Here is a 14656-nt window from a genome sequence, read left to right as displayed (position 1 = left end):
GAGATTCAATCCCTATATGGAATATAAGAGTAGCATATGGTTATAATCTTGCACATACAAACTATTTAAGTATATTCAATAAGAGCTTAGGGGAAGATATGCTAGCCCTAGCCTAGTGGTCAGCGTATCAGACTTCGGTGTGAGGGGCGGCTTTGATTCATGGATTTAATGGATTGCAATCCCTTAAAAGCACTTGTATTACCTTCCTTCTTTAAAACTCCATAGACCATGGGCTCCGAGAGTCTTTTTTACTGTCAAGAGGTTTTTAGGAAAAAAGGCGAAAAACAGTTTTAAAATAATTGTTTTGCTGTTTACTAAATGGACTCATATTTAACAAATTTTGACAATACATCTGTTTCCCATACAATCGGTCTAAACACTCACAGAAGTTAGTTAATTTTAACATTTTTCTTAAACTGTTTTTTTTTTCACAGGAGGGGCCATACCCCTCGGCGTAGACTCATTAGAATCATAAAATCTTGGGGACGTCTTTTATTGTACCTGTAGTATAATATACAATGCCAATCAAATTGCAATAAATAAGTTTAATGGATAACCTTTCAAAATTTTGAATCACTATTTTTGCTAGTTAGGTACAGTAAAGGTTTTGAGTCCCAGACAGGCAAAAAGGATGAATATTTTGTCTCTGGTTCTTTGAAAAACGCCACAAATCTAAAATCATTATTGTAAGATTATAGATACAACCACACTGGCCCATGGGCTACTAAAACTTCAGTGGAAACATGTGTGTTAAGTTTTATCATCATATGTATCCAAACAAAACATTTCAGAAAACAATAACATTGACAAAATTTGATGTGTTACTTTGACAGATTAATAAAAAGAAAATGCCATTCAAGGTAAGGAAATAGTGAATTTGAAGATTATAGAAATAGTTTTGGTCATGATCTTGTGTAGATTTACAATCAACTGTAGTTTGGGTCTATTTTGCAACCCCCATCCAGTGACAGTGAATTAATTAGGCTATTTTTTAATCACTAAAATTTCCCTTGTATTCATTGAAAATTGAAAATACAACTTGATTGTCAGGAAATTTGTTCGCACTTTGCAAAACCAAAATCCGTGTTAGTTTTATCTAAGATTTCAAGCTTTGGAGCAATTTTGCACAAAAATGTTTCCTTTTTCAATACTAGCCAATGTTATATGCATTGAGTCTGAAGAATTTTCAATCATTGATATATATTGAGGCTTTTTCTACTCGATGTTTTGTAAAGGCCATAACAGAGATTATTAATAGCTACAAATGAGAAAAGTAAATAAAAACAGATACCGGCTTGCAGAAACTTTTCCTCATGGGGGTAAACCAGTAAAAACCACAGTAAACCAGTACTGTATCTGGTTCCAGAGGCGTAAAAGACTCTTCTGCGTACAATTTTGACTTAAAATGCTTAAGAACATATTTTAAGCTGTCTATTTTTAAACTCATCATATTTGCAGTCCTAAAGCCCTAGTAGCACATTAAAATTATAATAGGCGCAAAACATCTGTACCCTAAATAGTTTTACCATAGACTAAACCAACACAAGGATAAACTAACAACCTAAGGGAGTGTGTTTTATCTATGGTTTTACTTAAATTTAAACTGTACTGTCCTAGTGACTTATCCAATGGAAATATAATCAGCACTAACCTCAAACTCAGAAAAGGTGAAATTGTATATTTGCATAGAAAAACAAATAACTACCTCTGAAATTAGGTCTTGACAAAACCTGTCAGCAGTAATAGTAGCTTTTTGTAAAAGTTATTTGTTATTTGACTGTATTCCTATGACAATAGGTACCTAAGGCTAAGGTGATTGCCCGACACCTTTCTAAAATGCAATTACGATAGTTTAACTAGGGTATTAAAACAAAATTATACTTTCATTATTATATCCATGAGGAGCGAGCTGGTCAAGTGGTAGTGCGGAACTTCAGTCCCTGAGGGCCCGGGCTTAAATCCCGCCCAATAACCAATGGATTTTATCCAAGTGATAATGCCACGACCCCCTCTAGTCCTGAGATAATGTGGAAAACAATTCTGGACTACAACCTAGAGGCAATAGGCCTAAAATATATGTAGGCTACGTAAAATGTTACATATATTTGGTTTAGACAATTTCCGTAAAAATTAAAGTCTTAGTTTATACTTTTGGTTTAGTTTTTACTCAGGGGAACCATCGACCCCATCTTTAATGGCCCAAATCCCATAAAGGGAATTATCGGAGCGTGCTCATTCCCCAACTTAAGTGAGGATTTCTGTAAGCCAATTCGAGTTGTACCTGAGTTAGTTACAGGGTCAGACTGTGTCGGTGATTCAGCCATGTTATGACGGACAAGTGTTGCCAATAGCACACCATGTGGTAGCAGAGGGGTTGGCACTACTGTCTATCAAGACTGGACATGACGACTGCAGGTTGGTGCGAGACTCACAGTCCAAACTGGCAACACTGAATTGTGTGCAGGGTATGAAGGTAAGGAGTGATCCGGAAATTAAAATGTGTAAAAACATTCTAATCTAATTTTGTTATATTTTGGAAGCATTTTAGAAATTTCCACATACAAAAAAGTTTTACGAGCAAGAATAAAAGGCTTCTAAATAAGAAAGTTTACCCACTGTTAGTGACAGTAAAATATTCTAATTTTTGTGTATAAGCTAATGTAAAGTTGTTGTTTCTTGTGCTAGGGCGAACTCTTCCCATTAGGTTAATTTGCGAACAAAAATCGGCAAAATCCAAACGCTTTTGCAATGTAACTTAATTGTTTATGAAATATTTTTGGGGGGCAGACTTCCGGAGAGAACCTACGATATATTATCGGACGAAATATTAGCTTGATATTGGTATCGGATATAGATTTTACTTGATTTAAATATTGATTAGGCCTATGTTTTTCAAGCTGCGGCAGTTTATGCTTTGAAGAATGTAACATTTATGAAAAGACAATATTTTGTGCAATTTAAAAATAAACTTACAAAAACATTTTCTTGTACCCTATTTGTATTTTTTATTTCATGAGTTTCATATATTAAACTAACCTAAAAGCCAAACCCCGCAACACACTTAAAAAAAGTGGTTGATTGTACTCTACAAGAAAAGTCCCATGATCAATATTTACATTCAATATTCAAATCGGTTTATATCAAACTAATATTTCATCCCATAATATTCTATAATAGGTTCTCTGCAGAACTGTACCCTTTTTTCGGTTCAAGGATCTTAAAATAAATTCATTATACCAGACCTAAGTATATATTTATGTGCCCAGCCCTACAATGTCTGCGTATGACATCCCTTGGCCTATCGACTGGAGATCAAAGGGAAAAACAGGTTACCATAGTCAAAAGGATCTCATGGTTCACTGACCTGGGATTTGATGGAGAATGAGGACCTGTGAATGAGGGTGCACAATAAGCTGTTCCAGCTGCGATGCAATCCCATGGTCACTTGTAACTAAGCCTGGCCCTCTTTAAAAAAAAAAAACAAAAAAACCTAAGTATATGTGTTCAACATTCTCACAAAGGGAGTTTTGAATGAAAGTATAGAGTATGAAGTATGGAAGTTAGGACAAGTTATGAACAACTGGATGAAAGAGTAGGTCTTAATTTTACAAGATTCTAATACATCCAAAGACATTTTTTGACGACTTGCTTTCCAAAAAATTTTAGTAAAGAGTAATAAATCTCGGATTATTGTGAATTTTGGTCACATACGGTACCGTACCTATATTGTTGTATATTTAAGGGTGATTCAAAAACTAAACAAATACTGAGCAAGTTTGAGTTTTTAAAGCATAGAACCTAATTTCCTTGATAGTTTTGATTTTGAACACGTAAATAATATTATTATTTGTAAATAATTTATTTCAGGCCCGTAATTCCTTTTGGAACCTACACAAACCGGAGTTAAGAAAAATAAAGGGATTTGATGGCATTACAACAAACAATGTGATTGAACTACTGAATAATCATAATGTTGAAAACAGGGGTTTGAAGTCTTACAAGAAAATGGTTGTGAGGTAGTATTTTTTTTATAACAAAATTGTACGAGTAGCTAAATGATGTATGTATTCTTGTGGAAAATGCCTATGCAAACTAAGTTCATCTAGTAATAAATTTTGTATTTTAACATTTTTTTGTTGATTGAAAAACTTATTAACCGATCAGGACTAACTTATTGTAACTTTTTAAGAAGTGCTTACAGTAGGCTAACTTATGGTTTGATTTTCTAAATGAATGAATCTTAAGAACACAGCCTATACAGGAATAATTGATGTTTTAACATGATGAATACTCTAAAAATCAGCCCAGAAGCATCAGCACATACAAGGAAGCATTGTTTGGTCCTAGTAACCTGTACTGCAATATAGCACAGTCTAAACCTGAAGACCACTATACTGTAGTTAGGGTGCGCTCTACCTCAGCTCGGATTTCTCAGTTGTACGATGTTGCAACGCCGATGTTATTGCACTGAACGAACAGCGCCATGAAGAGCGCTTGTAAGCCTTTTGAATCTGGGTGATTACATCGTTAGGCCTATCCTTAAACTTTTTAGTATACTAAGTTTAACTGCAGATTCTTGTTTTTAAGAATCCCGTGTTTTACTTTTTCTCTAAAATTTATTTTTTGGTGTTTTTAAAACCAACCTTTTAGTGTCACATTAAATACCTCAATAAAAATTTTCAAACGCCAGAGACTTGCAATATTATTTAAGAAAATATTACACCAAGATCTTTTAAATCGGTATACAATTGGTGCTACAAACAGTAACCAAAACCCTTGGCCCTTGCATCTGCGCGTGCCAAACAACCAGCACACTTAAGTGTAACAGTAAGATTCAACGTTACAAAAACACTTGATTGAATTAGAGCGGTCAGTTACGGTAGTCCTAAGTTAAACTGCTTAACTCTTCTTAATACCAAGTTTCAATTTTCATTAGGCCTATAAGTATTACATAGGTACCGTACTCATTAATTTGGCGATTAAAATGTTGTCGCTAGCTTGGATAGATTTTCTGGGGTTATGATTCTAAAAGTTACATTTTTGCCATAGCAAGTTAGAATCGATACTATACAAGAAATCAAAACCTCTGGCTCAAACTCAAGTTCTGGTACCGAATGTCTCATGGCCAATCACCGAATGCGTCCTGGCTTCCATCTTTCAAGAAACAGGTCTGTACATACCATCACTTTATGTAGAGTCTTTCAGTAACTTAAACACCTTTTTGTCAAAGTGTAAGTAAATAAAATGTCAACTCCGGTGAAATCTGTCAGCATTAAAATTTTAATCAGCCTATTGAAAATTTCAAATGAGGAATTTAGTCTAAAGTACCACCCTGTAGGCCTAGATGATTAAAACATAAAAAAATACTTTAAATTAAGGCCAAAGCTATATAGTAGAGTTAAAGCTTTTATTCTTTAAATGCTGCTACATTAGATTCTAGAAGAGTATGTTTAACAATTCAAACAATAGCCTTCAGTAGTTTAGTTAAAACAGCTACGTAGGCTACACTAAGATTTACACATGCCGACACACCGAGGTGCATATTTAAAGGCAAAGTTAGCGTAAGTGTTATGGAAATATTATGTATATGTAAATATGTATTAAATATGTAACTATAGGTACCTCGTTTTGTTGCTTGCCGCTGTCATTTTTGTCATCTTGTTGCCGTTTCTCATTTTTGTTTTGTTTAACTGATTCATTGTTTTTCACTCAACATTATTGTATAGGCCTACCTTATACATAACTAGCTTTAAGCAAGTATTGTATACCGGTATTGCACTAAATTGTAGGCCTACCAAATATCAAAACGGAGCTGTCTGTTGGAATGTAAAATAAATAATTAAATAAAATAAATAAGTACCGTAGCCTAAGTGAAGAATGGGTTTTTGATGAATAAAATAGTAGGGTAGCCTCATTGCTAGATCAGCTGTTTTCTTTGCCAGAGAATGCTTATTTGCTTAAAGAACAAATGGGTCCAGTTTCTAGCAATAAAAAAGCTCTTCGCTTTTACTTAGCCTGTAGGCCTACTACAAATAAATGTAAAATCCTATGGAGCACTAGCCGCTCATTTTAAAACACTATTGCCAAAGTTTCTAACTTAATAACTTTAAGTAGACCTATTTTAATTAAAAGGTAAAAAACAAACTCTTTGAATAAACTAATTCAACAAAAATATTATTTTATTATAAAAGTTTTAAATGACAAGTATTAAACTGGGTTTAAATTAAATGATGTCTGAGAACCACGATACAACTTTGAACAAAAGCTACAATAGAATTTTAGAGAAAACTGAGATAAAGTACCGGTAGGCCTATAAGTGAGACTTATTTTAATAAGCCTAATAACTTTTCCTACAACTTACTGTTGTTAAAGATAGGTTACCGAGCTTGAATTTATACTCACAAAGCTTATCAGGACCTAAATCACAGACATTTCAAAATTCAAACAAAACGCTCAACCCAGCACCATTTCAGTATCAGATTTGTTTGAAAACTTTAAATTAAATACTACTGTGTTGGGGCTAGTCACATCAGCTACCATGATTTCAGAGCCATTTTCCAGTCCCAATTCTGCAACTGTCTTCTTCAGGTTATCCCTTGTTTGAGCCTCAATACTTGCAACGTGTGGTAAATATAGAGTTCTGTTCTTCCCGTTGATGTAAGCAGTAATTCCAGGACTCTTCATTTGATAAGTAGGATCATCACAAAGAAGATCTATTAGCTCCTGAAGTTTGATACCTCCATTCTTTATTTCAAGGCACTTGGCAATATTGCTGCACGCCAGGCAATCTTCTTTCTTCTCCGCTGCATATGTGTAGGTGTAAATACCGTCGACATCGTTGAAGACCATGTAGTTGTTGATCGGCATGCAACAACTTGTGGCAATTTTGAATACTTCAGTCACACAGGCACCAGCAATAACAGCGTTTGTAGAAGACACAGCTGGTATGATATTCTTTACTACACCTTGAACTAATCTGTAGGTAACACCACTGATGTTGAATTGACTTGCACGTTCATAAGACTTCTCATATATCCAATTGATGTGGTTAGGGTCATCCCCATCGATGGTCACATCAAAAGGGTTCTCCTTTGGCCACTGTATAACCTTAACGTATTCAATACAATGTTCCGGGAGTCTGGGCGTGTTAGCTATTGTACACAAAGGATATGTAACCTGTGGAGGGTACAGATCCAGGGTGCATTCGATGCAAGCAGTTATTCCAGGAAGTATAACTCTAGCATTACCTTTGAATCCCTCAGTTCCACCATCCACTAGCGGGATCAGTGAGGATTGATCAAGATCTCCATTTTCATCGTAGGACAGGAGAGATATTACCATTCCGTTAATCCATCTACGAGCAACAACTGAATCAAGACCAGAAATTATAATATGGAATTGTCTGTAGAAAGATTCGTCATAGTCTTGAATTTTCTTGAAGTGCGGAACAACATTACAACCGGGAACTCTTTTGTTAATGAATTCGGCAGCAACCTCTGCTTTGGATGATCCAATATCTTTCCTCCTGAATAGGAATTGACGGTTCAAGTTTGACAGGTCTATTGTGTCCATATCAATTACATGTATCTCTCTAAACCCCATTAAAGCTAAATCCTTGAGAAGTTCACAGCCTAATCCGCCGGCGCCGATAACTAACAGTTTGCAAGAGGTACCAATAAAATTTAGATTTTCTGGCGAAGGTTCAAAATCTGGATGACAAAAAGGGCCAGATCTCTCTAGCACTTTCTTGAGATGGCTCCAACGTCTTTGCATATTGTCTGGACTATTTGAAACCACTTCCATTTTCAGTATTAACTTGAACTATTAACAAAATGAATTAATTTACATTTACTTTCATGACAAACATAACCTACACATAAAATTCACAAACTTGATCACACACAGACTCAGACTCAATTCACTTCACAGAGACAGACGACAGCGGACGGACAGAGAGTTGAGTTTTTTAACTGTAATAAATTGCAATATCAATATGGCAATGGCACTGGTAGTAGTGGCAGTGGCAGTGGGCATTGACATTGTCAGGACACTAATGAATGAGTGAGGCAGTGTTGCCGTTATATAGTCTGAGAATCTAATATCATAAAATGTCCCTAATATTACTTCATTTTCCCGTTTATTAGGTAGAATTACCCAAATAAAATTTTCAGTCCAGATAAATTACAAAGTGGGTAATTGTAATTTACCACAATAACAGTGTAGTTAATTCATTTCTGAGTTTTGATCCTCATTATGACATGACTAAGTATTTTCAAATAAATGGATAAATTTTAGAAGTAAGTTACAGTAACTTGGACTTGGAAACTTCTTTTTCTAAAATCAGTTCAGAATTTAGACAAAAATTCAGGACTTTTAAAAATAAAATAGTTTTTCTAGCCATTCTACCTCCTGAGAAGGTGCTGTGGAAGTCGACAATAGAATTTTAATACTTTTGACAACAAGATGTTTAAAGCTCTTTGGCTTTGAAACCAATTATAAAACTAAAAGAATGTCTTTAAATAGAATGTATTCTTTTTCGAACATAATAATGCTGCCGATAATTTATAACGTCTTGTTTTTTAGCCTAATTTGCAGAACTTAATTTAATAAAACAACCTTTTTTGAGACAAAACGGAAAATACCTAAAGCCCCCCACACACTACCAGACCAGACCTCCAGACCAGACCGTCTGGTCTGGCGTCTGGCACTTGTCTTATCGTGTGTGGGGATGTCTGCAGACCGATTTTCTCGGACCAGACTGTCTGCGTGTCTGATGGTTGAACCCTCAGAGACCACAGACGGTCTGAGGTTCCCCCACCACTATTTTTGTCTGGTCTGTGAGTGTGTAGCGCTGTCTGTCAGACGACCGACCATCGTGACAGTATTCACTATTCATTCATCCATTTGTTGGAGTTCTCACCACGGTGTCTCAATTACGAATGTTGGAATGTCTGGTCTGGGAGTGTGTAGAGCCGCCCAAGACGGTCTGGTTGCAGCCAGACGGTCTGGTCTGGTAGTGTGTCAAGACACCATTGCATTGATTGGCGTGTGATGTACTTCACAACTACAAAGTTGTAATTTCTCAATTTCCATTACCTTAAGATTCTGTCTGAAATTCCCCAGTCGGCTTTTAATTACCCATGAAAAAATTCCCGTTATATTAAAATTACCCGCACTACTAAAATACCCGGAAAGAGGGTAATTGCTCGACTTTTTAGCGAATTTCCCATATAGGGAATAAGCTATTACCGTAGTACTCATGGTAAGACCTGGACGCGGGACCGATTTTTTTTTTCGTTTTGAGGTCCCTAGAGGCCAAAAACACCATCCGTTCAAATTCATATATATATATATATATATATATATATATATATATATGTGTGTCCGTCAGCACGATAACTCGAGCAAAAATGATCCGATTTTGATGAAATTTGGTACAAACGTGTAAACCTACGTTTATTCGAACGAGTTCGCGATCCAGCATGATCGGACCATGGGAACAGGTGTTTACGGGGGGTTTTATGGGGTAAAAATAGGTTTTTCCCATTTTTGACCCAAAAAACATAAAGTTTAGCAATTTATTTCCAAACCATTTTGTAGAGCTTAAAAAAACAAATAATTTAGTATATTGAAGCGTTATTATGCGCCTAATGGTTACGGAGAAAATTCAAAAAAATTGTAAATTTAAAATTCCCATGTTATTCTTATGGAGAATGAGTAAACTGTTGTAGTTTGCTTGTTTATGAACATATTTTGATCAAATTTGGAAAATGTTTTTATTTCTTACCAACTATTAACATTTTACAAAAAAAACAGTTTTACCCTCCCTGATGCAGCAAACCTAAGTACTTGTTAAACTAATTCTATTTAAATCGGGAATAAATGCTATATTTTTAAGTAGACATTTCAGTGTAAATCCAATCAGTCAAATGGAAATTCGCTTAGTCTGCAGGTTTGCTGCGGCGGGGGTATTTTTACTACTGCTTGATAACGAGTCAGTGTTGCCAGTTTCTAAAACTATATATCGTACCAACTGCTTAAAGCTGAACTGTCGAATATAACAAAATAATATTTACCCAATAAATTATAAGATGGATTTCCTAAACAACGAAAATTACGCAGTTTCTAATTTTATTTTCCTTTCTTAGTTTCTTAGGACAAGAAGCAGCTTTAGTACTTGAAACTGTCTGATAATAATTCTTACGTTCTTGAAGTGCCGACATATACACTATGCATTATGTTTTTTATTCAAATTTTGGAATTATTTATCTCAAATTATAGTTTTTGCAATGTATATTTTTTAGAAACCTTAGGTGGCGTCCCAATCGGCTGATGCCCAGTTGCACCGATAGTTAAAGGAATTTGCAAGGGTCGACAAAGTATTCCCTCCCAAGAGTGACCCTTGGATGATCCTTCCCCTCCTCGGACGCTTTTATATACCTATCCCCTCTTTTACGTTCCATCGTATATAGTCTGCGCTAAATATTTACCATATATAGGGAACTAGCATATAACCCTTTCTTTGGTACGGGGTAAAGAGTAACAAATAAACATTACAAAGACATAGGCTGATATCAACACACTATCATATAAGTTTGCCAACGTTTATCTTCTTTGTCTTGAAATATACGTGAAATAAGTATTTACTGAATTGTATTTTTTGTAAACCTAACCTAACCGTTTACCGTACCGTACTGACTATGTTTAACAACATTTCAATGGGAGGGGAGGGCGAAAGGGATCTTTGACCGCCGGTGCAACTGGGCATCATCCTAAAATGACCATCGGTGCAACTGGGCAACTACCTTCCAATCTCCATTGATTGATAATTATTATTGATAGATTGTTACTATAATTTCTTGCTTATTATTATTAGCTTAACAACAACATGCATAAATACCCATTGAATAACCAACCATAATTATTATGGTTTTATTGTAACATTTTATTATTTACCAGATCATGTCAAATGTTTATTATCAATTGCATAAGCCATAATACACTGACAGAAACACCATTTCAATCCCAAGTGTTTGATTAATATTTTAATTAAAGTGTGAATAATTTCTACCACGATAAATGATCATGATTCACGTTTAAAATACAGCACAATATTTCAACCATGTACCAATATTTTTCCATGGAAGTTCTTTATTCAAATAAATTCACAGGTACAAACTGTAAACTTAAAATACACTGTTTGTTTTTCAGAGATGGGCAACCCTGAAATTTTGAGGGGGAAAAACATTGAGAAGAAAATACAATCTAATAATGATTTTCAAACCAATGTCTCAATATCAGGTAATGATAGTAAAGAACCCTTGCTTATATCTCTTCATTCATCAAACCTATGCGGAAACCTGTCTGACAATTTTATCCCAGCAAGAGAACTCTTAATCCCATCTGGAGAGGATTGTCCGAGGACAATAAGTTCTTCAAACCCAGTAAATGATTCACATGAAGTTGATTCATCCCAACTAGTTGTGTCTTCTGGCATTCTACTAGAGAGTAAACTATCTCAACATCAAATTTCAATTCCTTCGGAAATTCAATCATGCAAGGTTAATTGTGCTGTTACAACAAATGAAGTTGACATACTGGTAACCAAGAATGACCATGAACTGGACATCTACCAAGTTTTTGATAATGTTGTAAATTGTGACAAAGTTGAAACATCATCGATGGAGGTTCAGTCTTTATTATCAGATCTATGTCAACATATAGAAGATATTAAAGACGTCATTAATTCCTATATGTCTTCGTTCTACACCCAAGAAGAGGAACATGACAACTACCCAAATGTGTACACACCTCAAAAAGAAGTTGCTGCTTATTTTGTTGAATGTTTATCGAAGGAAAACAGTAGTGATCAAATAGTAACTGGTGAATTCTATGAAAAAGAGTTATCTGGAGTTGATCAAACTGATGTCTTGCAGAATGTAGTTGAAAATCATATCATTTACGAGAATGAAGATGAAACCCCCAGTTACTGCTATTGGAATGAAACCAATCTAGAGAATGATCTTGTAGCTAACATAGGCGTAGCCAATTTAAACAACTCAGAAGAAGTCAAAACGAGTGCCATAGTGGCAACAGAATTTGTCGACAAAACATGGACAGAGTTCATAAATAATGTCGAAACACACGCTGTTCTTGAAGATTTAGTAAATCAAAACGAAACAACAAAATCTGCACACGAAATGCCAAACTACATGAATGGTTTCTGGGCTAACATGTACGACCATTGTATCTTCCAGGAAGCTGAACATGTTGTTTATACTCTTGACAGTCTTCTGACGAATGGGATTTTTCCTTTGGATGAAGCCAATAACGCTGCATACATACCTTGCAAGATTGTAGAGCTTGACGATGAAGAGGATTTTACTGTGATTGAAGAAGAAGCATACAAACAAGATGGCTCAGACAGAAGTTTAACAAAGAATAAAGAACATCAAGCGAATCGTCAGGATAATGTAAATTATAATGCTCATGACAATCTCCTGATGAATGAAATTTTTCGTTTGGTTGATGCCAGAAAGACTGCAGACATGTCTTGCAGAATTGTGGAGTTTGATGAAGATAAGCATTTTACTGTGTTAGAAGAAAAGGCACAAAAACAAGACAACAGTTTAGCAAGGAATAACGAACATCAAGCAAATCATCAGGGTGGATCATATGTTTGTACAAACGAAAATCCTCATAATCTTGACAGTCTGTTGATGAATGGAATTTTTCCTTTGGATGAAGCCAAAAAGGCTGCAGACCTCCCTTGCACATTTGTGGAGATTGATGAAGAAAGGCATTTTACTGTGATAGAAGAAAAGGCACAAAAACAAGACAACGGTTTAACAAGGAATAACGAACATCAAGCGAATCATCAGGGTGGATCATATGATTGTACAAACGAAAATCCTCACAATCCTGACAGTCCGTTGATGAATGGAATTTTTCCTTTGAATGAAGCCAAAAATGCTGCAGACATCTTTTGCAGAATTGTGGAGTTTGATGAAGAAAGGTATTTTACTATATTAGAAGAAAAGGTGCAAAATCAAGACAGCAGTTTAATAAGGAATAACAAACATCAAGCAAATCATCAGGATGAAATACAAGGAACTAATGATAAAAATGGAACTATTACGTCAGATGGAACTGAAGCAGAAGAAACTATCTTGGGAAACAAAAACAAAGGGATGCACTCTGAGCCATTTTTCCATCAGGAAAAAGTCAATGTGAATGAAGTAGAATCGTCTAGGGAACCTGACTATAAAGTAGTTCTGGAATCTGTTAACCACCAAGGAAAGGTAGATTTCTTGACACAAACAGTAACGGAGATAAAAGAAAAAGACAAAAACGAAACTTACTATGGTATAGTTCAGAAAGAACAACCGGACCAAGACTGTGCAGATGGGCAAAATATATCAGCATTAGACATAAGTTATGAAAAGGTAAACATACAAAATACAGGTAATCTAGACGAAGAAAATCCTGTTTCGGGATATTCCATGTTCGAGAGGATCAAGGAATTGAACAACTCTGGTATATCAAATTCTTTTCTTTTTTCATCACCTACTACTGAACTCAACTTGACAAATCCCAACATTAGCAGGAAGTAATTTTTTGTTTGTGACTGTATAAAGAATTAAAATATTGACCAGGCATGTATTCTTTGATCATTCAGTGCTTAATTCATAAATGTTCTTACTAAAATTTAAGTCATCTTTTTTTTTTTAGTATAATGGTTTATTTGTACCGAAGTTCCAGCATGCTGTTTGTAGAGTATTTGGTGTTTTGAGGCATATTTGCACCCATCTCGGAAACATCAAATTCTTTGTGGAGAAACTACAAAATCACTTAAGTGATGTTTGAAATAGTAAGGTTAGTTTTTTAAAGGACGCACATCGACCCACCTAATAAAAGAGTTACTGGCAGTTGATGGAGGAAAGTATATACAATAGAGAAAAACTTACATGAGGGAAAATAACCTAAGCGAGGATACCTTGAGACCCAAGTGTCCTCATGAGTCAGCCATCTTGGGAAAGCCAGAAGTCACTTTGCATTAGAGCATTGATGACTTTTTCTAATGATGTTGTTTACATCGATAGTAGGTGACCGATGTTTTCGGCCACATATTCATATTTAGATATCCATGTTTTCCATTACTGGAGAATACAAAAAGCAGACAAAAACTATTAAAAACCATCGATGTTTTAGTCCCAACAACATCGATGTTTTCGGTACATCAGGGGTTGACCTATCGATGCTCATCCCTACTTTGAATGGTGTCTCTCTTGCGGCAAGGGTATGGCAGTAAATTTCAATGGCGGGATTTAATTAGGATGATTAGGTAAGCTAGGATTTAGGTATTGTGAAAATTTTTGATTAGAGAAAGATTTAACAGAGCCAGTTTTGTAACTGATATTTTACCATAGACTAACTCGAAGCTCGTTTTTCGTGTCTAGTTCATGTTCGGCGACACTGGTGGCTAGTTACAACAAAAATTTTGTTTCTATTATTTTAGAGTTAATTTCATGATTTGTGCTTTACTGTTTCGTTATAACTTACAACTAGAGGATGAGTTATTGTTTATGATTATGTAATTTTCTTTGGCCAAACGGGGTTTTAAAAGACTGAAATAGCAAGAAACAAAACACAACAA

The 14656-nt window shown here is 35.2% G+C and overlaps 2 protein-coding genes across 2 annotated transcripts; one reads left to right on the top strand and one right to left on the bottom strand.

Annotated features, from left to right (window-relative positions):
* The first annotated feature begins 783 nt into the window (after positions 1–783).
* On the top strand, positions 784–13613 carry LOC128997614 (uncharacterized). Its single transcript, XM_054423253.1, has 5 exons — positions 784–860; positions 2297–2473; positions 3868–4016; positions 5050–5168; positions 11212–13613. The coding sequence occupies exons 1-5, from the start codon at positions 849–851 to the stop codon at positions 13611–13613; spliced, it is 2859 nt and encodes a 952-aa protein (XP_054279228.1). The 5' UTR covers positions 784–848.
* Positions 6162–7916, bottom strand: LOC128996410 (NEDD8-activating enzyme E1 catalytic subunit-like). The gene has a single exon (XM_054421729.1). The coding sequence runs from the start codon at positions 7801–7803 to the stop codon at positions 6454–6456; it is 1350 nt and encodes a 449-aa protein (XP_054277704.1). The 5' UTR covers positions 7804–7916; the 3' UTR covers positions 6162–6453.
* Positions 13614–14656: the final 1043 nt, after the last annotated feature.

This window comes from Macrosteles quadrilineatus, unplaced genomic scaffold (assembly GCF_028750875.1).
Source record: "Macrosteles quadrilineatus isolate MER2022 unplaced genomic scaffold, UCM_ALF_1.0 Scaffold_6__1_contigs__length_79288215, whole genome shotgun sequence".
Classification (NCBI taxonomy): domain Eukaryota; kingdom Metazoa; phylum Arthropoda; class Insecta; order Hemiptera; family Cicadellidae; genus Macrosteles; species Macrosteles quadrilineatus.
This window is presented reverse-complemented; position numbering and strand designations above follow the sequence as displayed.

What these genes read in the sequence shown, in the direction of transcription:
- LOC128997614 (XM_054423253.1), top strand. An exon ending in TACAAGAAAATGGTTGTGAG is followed by an intron (nt 4,017 to 5,049) that starts GTAGTATTTTTT and finishes TTTTTGCCATAG; the next exon opens with CAAGTTAGAATCGATACTAT. An exon ending in TTCCATCTTTCAAGAAACAG is followed by an intron (nt 5,169 to 11,211) that starts GTCTGTACATAC and finishes TTTGTTTTTCAG; the next exon opens with AGATGGGCAACCCTGAAATT.
- LOC128996410 (XM_054421729.1), bottom strand. Translation starts at nt 7,803, where the DNA reads ATGGAAGTGGTTTCAAATAGTCCAGACAATATGCAAAGACGTTGGAGC.